Source organism: Phaenicophaeus curvirostris, chromosome 6, assembly GCF_032191515.1.
Source record: "Phaenicophaeus curvirostris isolate KB17595 chromosome 6, BPBGC_Pcur_1.0, whole genome shotgun sequence".
Taxonomy (NCBI): domain Eukaryota; kingdom Metazoa; phylum Chordata; class Aves; order Cuculiformes; family Cuculidae; genus Phaenicophaeus; species Phaenicophaeus curvirostris.
In genome coordinates, this window is record NC_091397.1 from 6,401,294 (window position 1) to 6,420,983 (window position 19,690).

General features: G+C 42.4%; 1 protein-coding gene across 1 annotated transcript in view; it reads right to left on the minus strand.

Moving 5' to 3' along the window:
* Positions 1–773: 773 nt before the first annotated feature.
* Positions 774–19,690, minus strand: part of ACVR2B (activin A receptor type 2B) — a 106,421-nt gene continuing 87,504 nt past the window's right edge. The window contains exons 6-11 of the mRNA XM_069859265.1: positions 18,633–18,776; positions 17,607–17,755; positions 13,858–13,972; positions 12,178–12,316; positions 8,114–8,244; positions 774–7,120 (exon numbers count right to left, since the gene is read on the minus strand). Coding sequence (XP_069715366.1) covers positions 6,926–7,120; positions 8,114–8,244; positions 12,178–12,316; positions 13,858–13,972; positions 17,607–17,755; positions 18,633–18,776 — 873 coding nt within the window. The 3' untranslated portion in view covers positions 774–6,925. The remainder of the gene's footprint in view (positions 7,121–8,113; positions 8,245–12,177; positions 12,317–13,857; positions 13,973–17,606; positions 17,756–18,632; positions 18,777–19,690) is intronic.

The following is a 19,690-nucleotide window of genomic DNA, read 5'->3' on the forward strand; positions in this document are numbered from 1 at the left end:
TTGGGAGAAGGTAGCTGGAAAAATGAAAGGGCCAGCCAGGTTCTAGGTCTTGCCAACACATTTTTTTTGCTGTCCACAAAGTTGCTATGGTGCAAAGACCACCCTGAGGAGCTATGAAATGCTCCAACCTTCTCCTTTGTCACAGTTAGATTTTTGGTTTAGGTTGGTTTGGGGGTTTGTGGTTTTTTTGGTGTTTTGTTTTTAACAGAAATGGCAATGCAGAGATGGCAGTGACTGCTGAATTAGGATTTTAATTGACGAAGATGGTTGCTTGATAAACTTCACTTCCTCAAAACAATGGAAAAGTTGAATTAAGTATGGCCAATGCCTTCCCTTTCACAAAAAAAGAAGCTAAGAAGTCTTCCCAGAACATCTTGAAGTTTTGCAATACTAACCTTACTGGAATGTTATACACTGAGGGGTTTTTTTGTTGTTTTACAACTGGAAAGGTTAAGATGCCTTCGCTTCAAAATGGGCCAAAAAATGCAGAAATAGTGTTTTAATCACATCATCTGACCCACTAAAATACTGAAATAAAAGGCTAACAAAGGAAGCACTTTTCAGAAAACACTTTCTCGATATATATCCAGCACAATGCCATTATAGAGCTTCAGAGAAGCCCTTTTGGTTTCAATGTTGGAAAACAAAAATGTTTTGCTTTTTTCCTTCAGTCCTTGGGGATCACTTTCCATTTACATATATATATCATATCTATACATGTATATATGTATCTGATATATATATATAAACACCCATATATAGCAAGGTTCCTGTTTGTGTTTGTTACAATATTGTAGTATCAAGGAGAATCCAGATAGCAACACTGTTTAACATGAGGTTTGAGGTAATTGGTTCTTGAAACACCTGGATCACAGATTGCATCCAGAAATAACAGCTGGGCAGTGAAAAGTGTTTTTTCAGACAGAAAAAACTAGTAAAAGAAAAAAAGCTTACAGCAGTTGCTTTTACATGGAAAAATAAAGGCACAACAGAATAGCATTACATTTCAGAACAGCTGGATGGACATAACACAAATACGATCTCTTTCTGTGGAAGTGTCCTGACAAAAATGATTACTGTTTACTCAATAAGTTACTACTTCAGTCAGGGAACTGTGCATCACCCTAAAACTAGAGTTTTAAAACAGAAGTCCCACCTAAGTAAAGGATCAGGTGTGATTAAAGCGTTCCAGGAACACATGCACACTCATGGTCCCACAGAATTGGATGGCAAGTCTCCCCCTGGTTTGCACAGGTCCCAGAATCCACCAAAAACACAGGCACAGGGCTTGGCAATTACAGGAGCCTGCTCAAAACAATTTAAGTACTAATTACAAAAGGCGCGTTGTCAAACCAGCTTCAAGGTAGTACAAAGTATTGTCTGGTTTGAAGCTTTTTTCAGTAACTACTGCCCCACCAACACCTCACTGCCGAAGTCAAGGAAGCCAAAAAGACCAGAGTGAATTTTAAATCCAATGGGAAAAACAGCTTAAGTACATTTTAGGTTTTCTTCTTTAATACTTTTAGAATACTTTGGATTGGTTACACCAATTTGGAATGTTCTTTTTAGACCCAGACTGTAAAATCTGACACTTGGAACACAGAGCACATATCTGCATGTTCTGGTGAAGCCTGATTAGTTGTGTCACTTCAGAGAGAAGGAACTTCTAGGAATTGGGTTTTATCAGGACTTTACTGGCAACAGCTCCTTACAGATCATATTGTCAACGCAGCAGATGCAGCTGCTATAAACGGATATAGCAGCAAGCGAGATCAGCCTGACTATTTGGTCTCAGTAAATTCTTAACACCCTGACTTCACAACTCACTGCAGCATCACAGCATATGCCAAAAGACACACTGCTCACACACGCATACTTACAAGAATACATGAAAAAACTCTTTGTGGTTATACTGAAGATGGTCATCACAAAGCAATAAGCATCTTTAGCAAAAAGGATGTGACATACAAGATAACTTAAACATATACTCAGTGCCGTCCTCAAAGCACACACAAGTACATGCAAACTTGCTCCTCAATCTGGTTTCAGGCTAAACTTATTCCATCCTCTAGACTTCGATGTAGTGCACACTTAAACTTTATTTTTTATATATATATTTATTGATTTGCTGTGCGTACACAGACCTTTCTCCCTTTTCCCTGCAGAAACATATTAGACACTACAAAAATAATTTGTGGTATAAAAGAATTCTCACACAATGTAGAATTTTTGTTTGTATATGTAACTAAAATATATTTTTTTTTCCAAAAGTAAAAATTCAAAATGTCCTTATTTTTCTCTATTATATAATCTATTTTATTTACAATGTTACCAAATAATATTCTGTATGTAAAAGTGATAATAGTTTGCGGGACACTTCCTGCTTAGCAACTTCTTAAGCGGAGTGTGGCTTGAAGAGGACTGCAACAACAGCACTATCACAATGTTAGCAACCAGTACCTTCCCCTGTAACACGAGTTTCTTCCATACTACGTGAAACCAGATCTTTTCCCTGAAAAACAGGATAAGTTCTGACAGTCTGCCTAGAAAGTAGCACAAGAGAGATAAAACATGTTTTCTCTGGTTTTAGTGCTGTGAGATTATGGGGTATCAGGATTCCTAATGGCGAGACCTGATCCAGCCATACCCCCCCCAGTTATGCTGCACTGAGTGGACCCAAAGCTTCTGCTGCTTCTACTGGAACTAACAACTCCAAGTAGGAACAGCAATGAGTCAGGAGACCCAAGTAAAATGCAGTGGAGCTACTGGGGGGCACTCACGGACCTTCTCTTTGAAGCAAACATACACAAAGATCTTGGTATTTCCATAGGTGCAACCTTATCTAGCATGGTATATTCTATACAAGATCAGGACTAGCTAAATTCCTTAATCATTATGAATAAACCTGCTGCTACTTAACTGATATTGATTTATAGCCACCTCATAACATGCACATAGAGTTCAACATGAGCCATTTACAATTTCCAGCCTTGCTGTATTAACGTAATTTCAGTAGCAAGCCACAGCTCTATCATCTCAAAACACGCAATTTTAGTTCCTGTAGTACTTCCAGTTTCAAAATATGAACTCAGACTTCCTCCATGTAGGAAACCAGTCCAGACAGTGCAATAAGTTCATAAAGGGAGTTACACCAGAGAGAGGGGAATCCTGGCTCATGAAGTCAAGGAGATTTTTTATCCAGGATATTCAAGGTTAATATTTTCCTAAGAACTGCCATACAAGACAGATAGGTCAACAATAAAATTCTACAGCAAAGTTTGTGAAGAGTTACTTCCTCTAAGTCTGAACGGGAAGTGAAATTTAGTGCTTGGGAAGTAACAGAAGAGGTGTTGTACCTATCACATTCAAGGGAATGTTAAGAGGAAAAGAGTCACAATTGCTAATTACAGCTACCCCTATGGATGTGCTCGATTGCTGGCCTGGAAAAAGCCCCTGCAGTACTGAACAGAACCAAAACAGTGTTGTCAAATGTTAGATTAACGGTGAGGAAACTACTTGCTTGACAGTTCAAGTGCTGAAAGACAGGTAAGTTCATCAGAGCTTGTCTTTGTTAGTAAAATAAATAAATACCAGTTTAAAAGAACAGCTTTAGTTAAACTGGTACAAATTTGTAAGTAAGCAAAAATTAAGGAGTTCCTTCTCTGCTACAACAGCAAGACACGAATACCTGCCTACATATATTTAGAATTTGTAACTAAGCACACATGCAATTTGGAAATTCTTTTAAAAATCAGCTTCTGAATCCTGTCGACAAGACGATCTGTAAGGAACTGTTAGACCAGGGAAGATGTAACACTTTACAATCAACATTTGGTCAAAGTTTGTACGGTCGCACTGTTCCCTGCAGTAAGGTAAGCTATACGTGAGATTTTTTTGTTTATGCTTTCTCGAAAGAGAAGATTTAAGAGACTAACAGGCTATTAAAATCATATGGCACTTTCAATAAATATTTTAAAGCTTCTTAAAGAAATCAGGATAAAAAAGCAACTGCTGTAATAAGCCTGTTTTAGCCATAATACATAAAGCTGAAGGAAAAAATCCAGAACAGCAAACAGATATTAACAGTTAAAAGACAGTACAGCTTTTTTCTTTCTGCAGCAATACAGACTGGCTCCCATTCCTGGCGAAATGGGAGCAAGCCTGTCTCAAAACAAGTATTCACTCAATCTTAGCTGCTCTACGCTCCACCCCAACCCTTACATCACTTCACTTCTAAAACAGTCACATTTTTATACAAATCTCAGTGCAGAAATGTATTAAACATGAAAAATACTGATCCTGCAAACCTTTACAATTATGCTTAACATTAAGTGAGTGCCTAATGACATGAGACCAGAAGAGCTACCTACACACTTAATGCTAAGCATAGGTATTGTTGCAGCATCAGACCCAAAGATGACCCACTGGGGACATCGCCTGGGTCAAAATGGTATCATTCTGTCTGTGTTTGTCAAGGTGTCCTCAACAGAAGCACATTAAGAAACAGAAACTTCCAAACCTACACACGGAAACACAGTTACATGTGTATGCACACTAATATGCAATATACATTCAATAACTTGAAAGAATAGGTTTAAGACTTTATTCAGATAGACAAATTAAGGCAATTATCTTAATGTCTCTTCAAGATAAAGGACCATGTCCTCATTTGTGACCTCTAGGTTTTAAAGCTATATTTTTCAAGAAATATATTTTAATTTTCTTTATATTTTCTCCAATTCATGATTTTGTTTGCTTAATAAATTATACCTGTGCAAAGGTGCACGCTGACAATTTGGCAGTGGCAAGAAGTCCAATTCGTTTATATAATACAGGCTTTTTACATTTTGTTATAGGGTGTTTAGTTCAGGACTGCATTTTGGCTTAACAGAAAGAAAGAATTTAGAAGTTCTGGCCATCCAATGGACATAACTTTGTCAGTCTAGCAACACACAGAATTCATGTTATATTCCAAGTAAAAAAAATAAAAATAATAATAAAAAAAGAAACAAAACAAAACAAAAAAAAAAAGATGTACTGTCCTTTCACTAAAACAGACCAAAAAATAACACAGAATGGAAACAGCCTTCACAAATAAGAGTGAATAATGCCCAGGTACCTTTTATAGGCAGTTATTCTACAACTGTATACAGTTATTTACAATGGTGCTTTATAAAACAAACAAAAAAAAATGGTAGCACTTCCTAAAAGATTTTGGAACTTTTTTTCTTTTTTTTCTTTTTTTAAAACTCCCTTGTCATAAAAGCCAACTTACATTAAAATATACTTACTACAAGACAACACAACTAACAAAATATATAATAAAACTCATACAAGTAGAAAATTCTGAGGTATTTCTGGTTTGAGGTGGTCTGTGGTCATGAAGTTTTTAATTTTTTGTTTTTTTTTCAGTTTAAACCTCGGAAGCCACGTAACGTGTGTGTATGTGTGTTTTGTGGTTTTTTTTTTAGTATTTTTTTTAAACATTGCATGTTTTGCAAATTAAAAAAATATTTCAATGTTGAACCAGCAGCATTAGGAACATTCACTGACTAGAGCGAGTTTATGGCATAATAAGAGTAACGGTATTTAGAATATGCACCACTTTAAGACAAAATAGTTTTGTCACAAAGTAAGGAGAAAGCAGTGTCAAAGAAACCAGTGGGAGAGATGCTGTGACAATCACTGCTGCTGCTTGGCTGCCTCTGCATCCTGCAGCTGGGCAGTTCCGAGGCTTCTCGGATGCTACAGGAGCCATCTGCCACCAGTTCAGGTATCTCCCCCCAACCCAATCCAAATTAATAAGGGAAAAACACAATCATAGAGACACTTCTTCTCTTTTCACCATCTGTACCAGTAGCTTGGGCTGATGGATAACAAACCCCGAGGCTGAATTTCCTGAACTGATTCATGCTTAATGTGAGGTGCAAAATTTTTCCCATCTTCCAGTATTTTACCAAAGTGCTTCTGAGAAAGCAATTTCCCACCTCTTCCAATTACACTGGTTAAAAGCATCATTCCCGTTACTACTTGGGAGTTGAAAAATGTATTCTGCTCTGTTCTTTTACCACTCAAGCCCAAGATACTGGAGGAAGAAAGAACTCGCATCTTGCTCACAGCCACTGGCTCTTTAACTCAGCTTTCTCCATGCCCTGCAGCTGTTAATACTCTGCCCAGAAATGTCCTTCCCCTCCTCTAATGGATACCTGAGAAGTAGCTCCATAGCAAATGATGTTTCCCCAAATGCTGCCAAGTCCAACGTCACTCTCCCCACCCCTATTCTATGCTCCCCCCTTCAATTATACCATCAAGAATTAACATTCTTCGCCCAGTTGCTTTTTTTCCCATGTTACAATGACACCCGTTAGATCCGTAAAAGACACATCTGCTGTTTTTTTTTGAAGCTCACTTCCAAAAAAACAAACCAAATTGAACCCAAAACCAAAACAAAATGGGGAAAAATCCTTTCGAGGAAGGTGTATTCTTTATATAACAGTCTTAAGTTTTCTCCACAGTTTGCAGCATTGAGTTTTCAAAGACGGTACGTGGTTTTCCTTTATGTCACAGATGCTCCGCACAGAAGACAGACCGATAAAGAGAAACCCAGAAAACTGGATAAAATAAAGACAACTGAAGTGAGTTTGTTGAGGTTCTGAGGTACCTGCACCTTTTCTGCATTCATTAGTCGGCACCTGAATGCTTGCTGAAAAGTCCGTTTTTTTAATACAGTAGAGCAATGTGCTGGTAAAATTGATCCAATCCAAAATAATAATAATAATAATAATAACAATAATAATAAAAAGTCAAGATAAAATAGCAGCTGCATTCATGTGTTTGTTGGATTTTTGTGTGGGGTTTTTTTTTAAACTTTTTTCTTTTTTTTTCCAAATCCACTGAGTCTGGAAAGACAAAAGTGAACCAGGGCTTAGATACTAGACTCTTTGGGTGGCAAGTCCACGTTGGTGACGGATGTCACGATGGAGACGAGGCAGTCCGAGGTAGTGCCGTTTACAGATTTGCGGATCTGCGCAATGCGCTCCTCGACACAGCCTGCCGAGAGCCGAGCCTCTGCATCGTGGTCCCAGCATTCTTCGATGGTCACACAGAGCTGCGCCAAGCCCTACAGACAACAAGAGGGAGAAAGTACCTTCAGTATTCAAAACACTGCTCTGGGAACTGTTCTTGCAGTGAATGGGGAAATTCACTCAACACAGCTTAATGCTGTAACGAAAAACTAAGAATATTTTCTCCCTGGCAGGTAAATTATCATGAGATAAGCTTTAAAGATTACTTCAAATAAGTGGATTTGGTTTTTTTAAAAACTTCTGCTTTCTAAGGCTGTAGTGTTTGCTCTCATCCAGCTTTTTTTCATAGCCACCATATCATTTACTACAAAACCATTGCTTTGTTTGCAGTTATTTCTGCAGATATACCCAAAATAACAGAGCTCAACACTGCTGGAACAGTGCAGCGCTTATTTGAAACCTGCTCATCCAGCAACCATAATAGTCATCTTTATTTTCAATCCACAGCTCTCCTTGACCTCTAGGCAATGAGTTAGCATACCTACATCTAGCCAAAACTAAAGCAGTTTGGTCAAAATAGAGGTAGTCATCTTCTACTGAAGCTCTGTGAGATTTCATCATCTGCTCAGTTTCCCAGTCTGAAAAGAATCACCTCCTTTATTGAAAATACAAGCCTGAAGTGACCTACTGCTACCTGTCTGGATGCTTTCATATCTAATTAATATTTCCTCCAAAAAATTGTTCAAGTCTTCCATGCTATCCAGCTTGTGAGGAACATGTGTCCGATGGTAAGGATTGTTATCTTTCTCTTAAGGAAAGGGACTTCATTTTCGATTCTTTCACAACACACTCCATGTTCAGCACCAGATGATTGCATTTAGCTGGTTTACTCTCTAAATACAAGGGACAAATGGAAAGGGGAGCACTAAGGTGTTGAGCAAACCTTCATTCCCCAGCAATGATTTTCTCTAGCACCATGGTGCACTATTTAGCTTCCCTTTGAAATTGATGAGTGATGATGCATAAATGCATCCCTTGTTCTCATCACAAAGGAAAACATTTTCCAGCATTAACCGGGAGGGACGTACTGGGTGTTTCAGCCAGTGATCCTTGAACACGGGACGCATCTTCTTGTGAACCACCACTTCTTGCAGGTCCTCAAGGGATGGGTGCTGACCTATTTCTTCTTCAAAAGGCAGCATGTATTCATCCACTGGACCTAAGGTGCATATGGAGAACAGGGTTAGTATAGAAACAGCCTTGGCAGAGCCATGCCCACTCTGGATGAGCTGCAGCTCCGAAGCAGCCCACCACAAAAGTAAAGCCTAAAGTTCACATGTCATTGCAGACAAATGTAATTTACATTCCTCCTGCACAATGGACTCTGCTGTCCCCACTGCTCATCTGACCATGCAATTTCCACCTCAACATATCACGAATCCAAAGACTCAGGTGGGCCTCCCAATCCCAACACTCTCTTTCACAAAGCTTGCTGGGTAGTCCATGATTTATTTTAACAGAAAGAGCAAATAAGCCTGTCCTCCTCGCATTTTAGCACAACGATTCAACACACAAAAACCTAAAGAAATGTTTTGACATGAACATCATTTCATTTTAGGCACTGACTAGCAAGATCAAGCATGTACAACACATAATTTCCTACTTTGTGGTTTGGCTTGTTCATAGGCTTGAGTCAGCCCTGACACACTGGAGCCAGATGCACTTGTCCCAAGTACCAGCCTCTAAGTGCAAAATTATTTCTGAATGCTGTAGTTATACCAGTTATGGTTGTGAACTGCCCTGGGCCACGTGAATGTTATGAGTATCAGTGCAGACGTCGGATGGCAGCAATAACTTCTGCTCGTTGAAACATCATGTTGCCTTTGGCAATGAGTAGATGCTCTCTCACAAATGGCAGCCCCGCTTAAGTGATGGGCTTTCTCAGGGTGCTCTACGGCATCACTTATGGTTTTTCAGTAGCAAAGAGTGACCTCTTTCAAGACTGGAGATATTTCAGCAGGGCCTTTACAGACTAAATAGAAGACCTGGCCATTATAGCTGGTCATGAACTGTGACAGAAGCAACATGATGTTTAGAATCATAGAATCACAGAATAACCACGTTGGAAGAGAACCACCGGATCATCGAGTCCAACCATTCCTATCAAACACTAAACCATGCACCTTAGCACCTTGTACACCCATGCCTTAAACACCTCCAGGGAAGGTGACTCGACTACCCTCCCTTGGTATCCCATTCCAGTGCCCAATGACCCTTTCTGTGAGAAATTTTTCCTAATGTTCAGCCCCTGGCGGAGCTTGAGGCCATTCCCTCTTGTCCTGTCCCCTGTCACTTGGGAGAAGAGGCCAGCACCCTCCTCTCTACAACCTCCTTTCAGGTAGTTATAGAGAGCAATGAGGTCTCCCCTCAGCCTCCTCTTCTCCAGGCTAAACACCCCCAGCTCTCTCAGCCGCTCCTCATAAGGCCTGTTCTCCAGCCCCTTCACCAGCTTCGTCGCTCTTCTCTGGACTCACTCCAGAGCCTCAACATCCTTCTTGTGGTGAGGGGCCCAGAACTGAACACAGGATTCGAGGGATTCGAGGAGCGGTCTCACCAGTGCCGAGTGCAGAGGGAGAAGAACCTCCCTGGACCTGCTGGTCACACCGTTTCTGATACAAGCCAAGATGCCAGTGGCCTTCTTGGCCACCTGGGCACACTGCTGGCTCATGTTCAGTCGGCTGTCAACCAACACCCCCAGGTCCCTCTCCTCCAGGCAGCTTTCTAGACAGACTTCTCCTAGTCTGTAGCACTGCACAGGGTTGTTGTGCTCCAAGTGCAGGACCCAGCATTTGGCCTTCTTAAACCTCATGCCATTGGTCTCTGCCCAGCGGTCCAGCCTGTTCAGATCCCTTTGCAGAGCCTCCCGACCCTCCATCAGATCAACACTTCCACCCAGCTTAGCGTCGTCCGCAAACTTGCTAAGGGTGCACTCGATGCCTTCATCCAGGTCGTTGATAAAGACATTGAACAGGGCTGGACCCAGCACTGAGCCCTGGGGAACCCCACTTGTCACTGGCCTCCAGCTGGATTTCACACCATTTCCCACCACTCTTTGGGCCCGGCCATCCAACCAGTTTTCCACCCAGGAGAGTGTGCGCCTGTCCAGGCCAGAGGCTGACAGTTTCTCAAGCAGAATGCTGTGAGAAACTGTGTCAAAGGCTTTACTGAAGTCCAGGAAGAACACATCCACAGCCTTTCCCTCATCCAGCAGCCGAGTCACTTTGTCATAGAAGGCGATCAGGTTAGTTTGGCAAGACCTGCCTTTTGTGAACGTGTGTTCACTGGGCCTGACCACCCGGTTCTCTTGCATGTGCTTCATGATAGCACTCAAGATCACCTCTTCCATGACTTTCCCTGGCACTGAGGTCAGACTGACAGGCCTGTAGTTCCCTGGGTCCTCCCTGCGACCCTTCTTGTAGATGGGCACAACATCAGCCAGCCTCCAGTCCAGTGGGACTTCCCCAGTCTTCCAGGACTGTTGGAAGATGATGGAAAGGGGTTTGGCCACTACATCCACCATGATGGCCACTACATCCACCATGATGGCCACATCATTCACCATGGATGAATCCCGTCCGGCCCCATAGACTTGTGGGTGTCTAGTTGGGCTAGCAAGGCTCTGACCACCTCCTCTTGGATCATGGGAGCCTCATTTTGCTCCTCTAGCTCCTGCTTTTGTACACAGAGGGAACAACTTTTTAGGTACTCTAAAAAAAAAAAGAAATCACTAAACCAACTTATCACTGTTTTTGTTGGCACAAGTAAAAATGCCAGTCACTAAACCAAAATGAAACACTCCTTTCAAGGGACGGCACGGCAATGCTCATGATCTTCTCTTCTTATTCCTCCAAGAGAAATCAAGGCTATGAAGAGCTGCGCTGGTGATCTCCAAGCCAAATCTGCTGTTTATGCATCACTTCTGAGCTAGAAGTGCAGATAAGGTTCAGAGTAAGTCATCACCCCAAAGGAAGCCTTCTCTCTGATTCAACAGGGCTGTGTATGGCACCTGGAGTATTTTGGCCAGTTGCTGCCTGAGAAGAGCTGGAAGGAGATCGCAAACCTGACAGGCAAAAATCCAAGTGGATATTTGGCAGGCCTCAACAGAGAAGAGTTATTCCTACATGAGTGATCTGGTTTCCACTGTTTCACCCTACTGCGCTCCTAATTTCCTGCTGCTCTTACATTTGATCCAGTTAGATAAACTTTTGAAGAGAAGACCTCTTGCCACACATCTTTGCAGACATCCCAATTATAATCAAGCTCCTCGGTTCCACTGTAAATCTAACAAAAACATCTGAAATCCAGGTGAGCTACTATTCTGTCACCAAAGAGCAGATTTGCTATTTGAACAGAAATGATGCCCCATTTTCCAGCAACATTTTAGGATTAAAACTCTGAGAAAGAAGAGGACATAAATGTTCACTCTTTTGGATTACCAAAATTTGATCTCCTCCAAAGCTGTAGATGGTAAAACAAACTCAGCCCACTGCTAAGAAAGGGATTGGTCAGCAAAAGTCAAAGATTAATACCTAATGACTTATGACAGCAGGGAAACGGGCTTGCTGATCCAGAAAGATCCTTCCAGCCCTGTGTTCCTCTTGCTTCACTGAGATGCTTCATTACTAGGCGTTCCATTTAGGCTGCCACACTGCTCTGCAGAACTGAGGTGTGACAGCCAAGCCTCAGCTGAACATGGCTCTTCTCCAGAACTTGATGCCTGCCTAGGTCACAGGTAGGAATGCAGAGTACTACGAGGAGCAGCACAGAGTGGGCTCAGGACTAAAAGATACACACCACTGATGGAGGAATCACTTTCCCTTCTCCCTCCAAGTTCTCAGTCGGTTTGCAATGTAACCGGTGCACAGTTAAAAGCACATTGAGACTTAATGCTACCAAGGTTATTAGCCACGGAGAATGACAGTTAACATTAAAAAAAGCCAAGAGCAAAACAAGTTAGCTGCTTAATAAAAATACACCATTGATAGTATATCAAAGAGCCAAAAAAACCAGCAAAGCCAGGCCCATTCTCTTGACCACAGAACCATGCTGAAACAGAGGCCTTCCCCGAGAAAAAGAGGATCTTTATTCTTACCATCAACTGCTCTACATCTGGAGACTAGTTCCCACAACACCAGTCCCATTGCATACATGTCTATTCTCAGGAAGGCGTCTCGCTGGAAGTTGATTGCTCCTTCTAACACTTCGGGAGCCATATACCTCCTTGTTCCCACCTGCAGAGGAGAAAATACAACTCAAGTTACATTCCAGTTGGGCCCAGCAGCCCCCGCTGCTTGGAGATGAGCGACAGCCTTAAGGCTACTTCTGCTGAAGTTGCACCTTACTCAAAAAACAAGCAAAAGGGAGCTGTTTTTCCTGACACAAATTCTGATTAAGATCACTCGAGTCTAGATAAGCTACCTGAAGGAAAAAAACCCAAAATGCCCGGCTATGTGTGTGATATTCATTCAGCATACGCTACAGTTCTAATTTAAATGCGGCACGGTGAGTACGGATTAAATCCTGCCTTCCCTGCACCTTGCTCTAGCAGCACATGCTGCATAAGAAAATGCTGTCTTTGGAGACACACAAACCACCCTGAGGTAGAGTCAGACTTCGTTATCATAGTCGTGGAACGTTCAATCCGCTTTCACTCAAAAAAATTAAATACATTAAAAAACAAGAGAAGTGTAAAATTGATATATCCAACAACGATAAGAAAATGTGTTGGTTTAATAGTCTTGGATAAAACAGGTCTCCCGCATCCAGAGAAGCAGTAAGGCATGAATTCTGCAAAGTCTACCCTGCCCTGTTTTCCCATGATCTGGTTTGGAAAAGACCCCTCTAACTCTGAGGAGAATCAGACTTCCTTATCATGTCTATCTTGCCGCGTTTAGTACAGGTAAAGCCACACTGAGCTCCTCATGTAGTTGTGGTTATATACATGGCAGAAGCACAGCCCATAATGTAGGAAAGCAAGGGAAAAAACACCTTTTTAATGTGGGAATTTAAATGTCTTTAATATTTTCCTTTAAGAAATTTTCACCTGTTCTTGCTGTTTACCTGAGGCAGTGGGGACAGGGAAATGCAGATGTGAAAAGACATGAAAATACTGGAAAGGTCAAAAAAAAAAAAAAAAAAAATGAGGGCAAAAATGAGGAAAGCTTGAGGGGCCTGATCCAGAAAAGTGTTCACTCCTTCAGGGGGTAAAGGTAAAAAGGGAGTGTGCACTGGACATGGGCATTCAAAAAACCCCAGAGGGACACGGAAGTGATGCTGGTCTTGCTGTGCCCTGGCATGAGACCAGAACAAGGGGCTGCTCACTGCAACGCAAAGGTAGAAAATTAAGAACCCATAAAAACATAGTAAACAGTTTACGCAGCGCAGAACCACAGAGCTAGCTCGCAAGATCTGTCATTGCTAAAGGTCACTCAAGCAGCAAGCCTGGCTGAATTCTTAAAAATAAATTAATAATTTTAGAAGTATTAATATTTAATACCAAGACAATAAACAGTCAGCATGTCCCTTGCCTGAAGGAAGTCACCTGCCCCCAGGGCCAGGGGACCTCACCTGAACAGCAGGTCAGGAGAGTTTCAGCGTTTTTCCTGCTCACCCAGATCAAAGCAGCTCCTGGAATTTATGTCCAAGCACAAGCTTTTATGGAAAACGCACATCTCAAAGAGAATTAAATACATCTATACAAACTACCCCTGATTCCCGAGAAGCTATGGCAGTCCCAGCTTTTTAAAATGTTATTGTTAAAGATTATGATTACCTGTCCATGAGTGTCCCCTGGAGGTTTTCCAGGTTCAAACCGTACAGCTAATCCAAAATCAGCTAGCACTGCCGTCAAGTCGTTCTTCAGCAAGACATTTTTACTCTTGAAGTCCCTATGGACAAGGCAAGAAGCAAGTTTGGGAAGGTTTTATTATGGCACACATCTAAATCACATGGCAGCACACCATTTTGTGAGTCTATAGTCTTAGCAGCCCCCAATAAATCAGCTCCTTCCTTCTTTCTCCAGCTGCCAGGCAGAGCCAGCACCAGCAAATTCAGCTGCTCCCCACTACCTGTGTCCCTAAAACACCACCAAGCAGCCCTGTGTGTCAGCTGAAGTCTATGGAGTCTATTTAACCTCAAAATAAAAGCAAGGAGTAATCAGAAGAGGGTGTTTTAATTAGAGCAGGCACTATAAGGCACCATTTCTTGCTTGGAGCACCAGCTGGGGACCCTCACACATCTGGGCACTTCTTATATCTCTCACTCCCAATAACAAATGCAAGACAGGTTAAAGAGGCGATTTTACTCTTTACCCTCATAAGGATGTTTGCTCCCATCTACCAAATCAGATCTTCCTGGAAATTAGCAGATGCTGGTGGGACTCTGTTCACCTGACTATATGCTTCAACAGACTTTTGCCAGTGCCATCTATTAAACTTATGCTTTAATTGCTGGACCAACATTCCCTGGAGAATTCAGAGGACTGGAAAGTAAGCAGGGGAGGGGGCGAGCCCACACTCAGACAAGCTGTCAGGACTAGACCCAGCAGCCGATGGGCAGGTGTAAGCATTTGCAGTAGAGACAGAGGGTCTGTGCTTGAAGGTGGCTTTAAGGGGACATTTGTGCCAGCCCTGTGCTGCAGCAGGATCATTTCAGGGCAGCTCAGGTAAACCTGCAGGGGCTGGAAAATGGGGGTGGAGGAGGGTCACACTGAGATGCTTAACCAGTGAGCTCTGTTCCCTGGACTTCCTGCATTTTCATCTGAAAAGGAGCGTTTGGCAATCTAATTAAATTACAGACCTTAGACAGCAGATGGCAATTGTCCTGTATGCTCAGCATTATAATTTCCCTATCATCAATTCACTTGGTGACCCTGCTGATTGCAGGACATTGCAGGCATGCACAAAATAATTAATGAGGGCAGATACAATTGTTCTGCACTAGAGAGACCTGTCAAAATTCTTTGGGAAGAGAGAAATTGCTGGACCATAGAGAAGGGCTGCTCGCTGCAGCCTCACATGCCAGAGCACCAGCTCAAAGCACCACAAGCAAAAATCATCCAGTGCCACCCAGACCCTGATTCTGAGCTTAAAAAATCAGAAGAAATTATTTTTCCTTTCTAAGCTAAACATAGTGTGATGGCCTTTTCTGGTTTGAGGATCAACACAGGGGAAGTAGGCGTAAAGTCACAGAGCATCATACAGCCAGGAGACCCCAGCAGAAACCATCCTCCATCACCTCAAGGGGCCACATGAAGCTTCTAGGGACACAGTACAGTTTTGCACAGCCTGCAAACATGTGTACCCCTCTGCTACGCAGAAAAACACCATTTACCTAATACTTGCCATCTTAGAGACTGACTGCTTCCATGCTATAGCAGTTTCCCCACAGTCTTAGAAAACAGACATCACCTAATGACATCGATAAACTCCTTTGCTCAGTTTATATTAGGGGATTATGCCCTCAGGGATGGTACAGGTTGTGCATGAGAATTTTGCAAAGCAGTGGCTGAAGAAGGACCATAGAGAAATTACTAGGCAATCTGCCTGAATGAAATTTTTCCAAAGTGAAGCAAGAAGTAAACCAGGATTATGGTATGGGCATTTGCTGCTGTTGTTCACCTGCACTGCCTTTCAGATATGCAACAGCTAACTACCACATCCTGACAGGAGATACAGGGATTTCCCTTTGCACTTAATTTTTTTCCCTATTTCCACATTTTTCCATGCCTTCCTTGCTTCTGCAAACCACTTTGAACTGGCAAGTGTGAATTGCAATGCAAACAGGGAGAAAGACCTGATTCAAGCCATACCAAGCCAAGTAGATTTCCCACTAACACCATATGCATTCGACTATCCTAAAACAGTCACTGATAAAGGAAACTGCTCTAAAATGAAGAAAATAACCTTTTCCATATAATGCTTCAAACAAGGTAAGAAGAGAAGGAACGGCGTATGAATGATGGGTGCGATAGCTTGATTCAGACACTAGAGATTTTATTTTCAGCTTCCACGTGGGGGCACTTTCGCACCACAGCCTTAATCCTATTTGTAGTGCCAGGGGCCAGCAAGGACTTAGCTGAACCCCTGCCCAGGAGTGACTTGGGGAGTCCCCCCGGCAACCCCAGCATCTTCTCGTGCATTGTGTGATGCCATTCAAAAATATTCCTCTCTGCTTAAAATGTATTTGATTTTTTTTTTCCCAAATAAAAATAATAGGAATGGGGTAAACGAAGAGAAACCCCCTGTGTCCCCAAATCCGTCTTTCCTAGGTATCTGTGAAGTTCAAACAAATGGTGCATTCTCCATCTTTTATCATTTGCTAAATGGATGGGGAAACTAATGAGCACAATCTGGTGGCTTTAAAGCCTTCCTACAGCCTTTCTCTGGTCCCCACCCTCAGGAATTTTCATGTATAAACCACTGCCTTTATTCCACAGAGACAAATGTCAGGGACACAGGGGTCAGCTCCAGGAGCAGCACAAAGGCAGCTACAGGCTCTTTCAACAGCCCCCAGCTCTCAGAAACCTTCAGGTTCGGACAGGAGCATTGTTGTGGGGGCAGGAACCTCCTGCAAAAGCAGGGATTATCTTGCCATACAGGAAGATGGCTCTGCTAGATCGGGTACAAATTGCTGCAGCTGGACGTGGGGTTTAAGTCCCTCCTAGATGAAATGTGATGGGTGGCAGGGTAGTATAGCCGCAGATTATGGTGCGTAGCCTGCATAAATCCCTTCTGAAAAATTCCCCTCTCCCGCTGTGCCACTAGCAAACTGCTTGGTAGTGATGCTTTAGTCCAGGGCAAGCAATATGGGATTGCAAACAAGGGCTAAAACAAGTGTTGTTGCAATGAGGGTGATTTAACCTACTGCTTTCTGGATTACCACTGCCCTCCCCGACCCTGATGCTGTCACCCAGGTGGGTTGAAGTGTGTGCCAAGACGTCTCAGAGGCATGCTGGTGTCTCCTCTGTTGTCTTTCACAAGCAGGCTGGCACGATTTGAACACTATAAAACTACAGTGAAAAATAAACAGCAGCCATTTTATACATTTCCACAGTTTCTCTATTTCTTACCCAATGATCAAAAGTTCTGTGATAAGACACACAGTGGAGTTACTGATCTAAAACAGTTAGGGAAAAACAGGATCCAAAACTTGATACGGCCATGGAAATAGATGGATTGTAACATGATTTATCAAGCACAGTACTTTCAAAGAGCAATTTTGCAGCAACCAGATTTCCCTTCCCACTACATGTCAAGAGAAGAGTTGATGGAAGAGGGAAGCACCTACCCTTCAGACATTTGCCATAAACCACTACCAACCATACTGACTGTTTCACAGACAAGATGCTCACTTGCCCTTCACCATTTCATATGTGGGTGAAAAAAAGTCTTGTCTTAGCATAGCATTTGTTGGGTTAAAAGGCATTTACTTCCTAAAAGCACAATCTTCTCCTACTCCATTCAACAGCATCACTTCAACATTTACACAGCACTTGAAAAGCATCAATGGTAGAGGCTGTACCTGTGTGCTATAGCAGGTTTGTGTCCTTCGCCTTTACACCAAGGGACATCTTCGTGTAGGTAGGACAAGCCACGGGCCATTGTTTCTGCAACATGGCAGAGTTCATTCCAGCTGATAATATTACCCTTCAGGTAATCCGTCAGAGAGCCCTGGAAAACAGGACATTGTATGTTTTTAGTCACAGACCCTGCTACGTGAGATGTGCGAACTCATCAGTTTAGAAAATGGTTTTAATGAGTGCTTGAGAAATTTCAACATTGATTGAACAGGGGGGGAAAAAGCACTAGTGAAAACGAAAAGGAAGGAGAAATAAAAACCAGAAGTATTCATGAGTCCCTAGCCCTTGACAGTACAGAAACTATTTGGATATCTAAAAGGAGTCTACTGATCTGCCAGGGAAGGAGAGGAAGGTAAGAAAAGGACAAAATCATCTCAAAACAATGCATCTAACCTAGGAAAGAGGAAAACCTTCCATGCAAGAAGATGATGCATTGTATCAGCTGGTTGTGGCAATGATTGACTCAGTAGACCTTGGATTAAACAGAGGGATAACACTGCTGGCTCAACCCCGGATTTGTGCATGTTTGTTTTATTTTAAGGGTTAGTCATGTTTGATAACTAAAGCAATCCATGAAATGAGAGATATGCTCTGAGTTTCAAACACAAACACTGAGCCCATCGGCAAGGGGTGAGTTGGGACTGCAAAGGTCTGTGACTCCTGGCTCCCACATGCTCATCTATGCATGCTGAGACATGATGACCACCATGTATGTGAGATGTGACCTTCTGGGTCTCTCTCACTCCCCAGGTCCCATCTTTATTAATCCTATGTTTGTGTAGGAAGCCTTGAAAGGTAAAAAGAAGGGCCTTTGAAGGAGGGGAGCAGGATTAGTTCTCTGTGACCACTGAGTGATGGCTCACCAGAGACCATAGAGGAGTTTCTAGGGGAATATAGACACTAAGTTCTTCTGCTTCACACCAGCCACCTCTCTGCCTTCCCAAAAGATATATGCAATGATACATTACCTTGTCATGGAAAGCTGTGATCAGCCAGAGCTCTGTCTCTAGGTTTGTCCCTCTTTTTTCTGCTGCGATAAATTGCAAAAGGTTTTCATGCTTCATGCCAGGAGTATTGAAAATCTCCCTCTCACTCTGCCAAGATTGCTTATCCTAAAGCAGGAAGAAATGCACCATCAAAGATCATGCTTCCCTTTAAAGCAAACAGCTCCTTCAGCTCAGTCAAAGCTGCTCACAGTAATCTTAATATCATCCTCTGGTGTTCACATGTAACGTGTCCCTTCAAAATGAGGCTGTTTTCCTGAAAGGCAGATGCTTGAGAAAGACTGCAAGTGTCTGTTCTCAGTCTCCCTTTTCCAAAATTATCCTCAGCTATTCGTAAAGCACATGTGTGGGGAAGCGGCAGGAATCCAAACCAAACTTCACTGAAAAATAAGATTTGTCAGGATTTCCTTCTAAGAATACTTGCAAGAATAAAGCCTGTGCTGTAATTGTTACAACTGCAAAACCTAATCTAGGCTCTATTGAGTATTTACTAGTAGGTCACAGCTGGCTTGGACAGAAGATGTACAAATCTCCTTTAGCAATGCTATGTCAACAAATAACAGGCAAAAAAATTAATGAAGAAGGAGATAGCAAAGAAGCACAAAGATGTTTCAGTCATTCTTTCATTTTACTTTTGATTGCTTTGCTCTTTCCATCTGCAATTCCGCGAGAGTCAAGTCAGGAGCCCTCAAAGGCTTCCTGGAGCTGAAGATGTGAGCTGACAGAAATGCTACAGTGCAATTAGCTTTTGCAGCACCAGGGCTGTGTCTTTGTAAGCTGCAAATTGTCTGCTAGGTTCAAGTCTGGATTTACAATCTACCCAGGCAGGACACACAAAGCTGGGTCTTTGGTCCTTTGTGTGCACTTAGAGCATGGCAGCTACCGGCTGCCTTGCTGGACTTTAACAACACGGACGAAGTAAAAATACCCTCCAGACTTCAAAATATGCTTGGGTTTGCCCTTATTGCAACAACTACTACTACAAGAAGTATCTGATGGTGAGCTAACACAGAGAAAAGTAT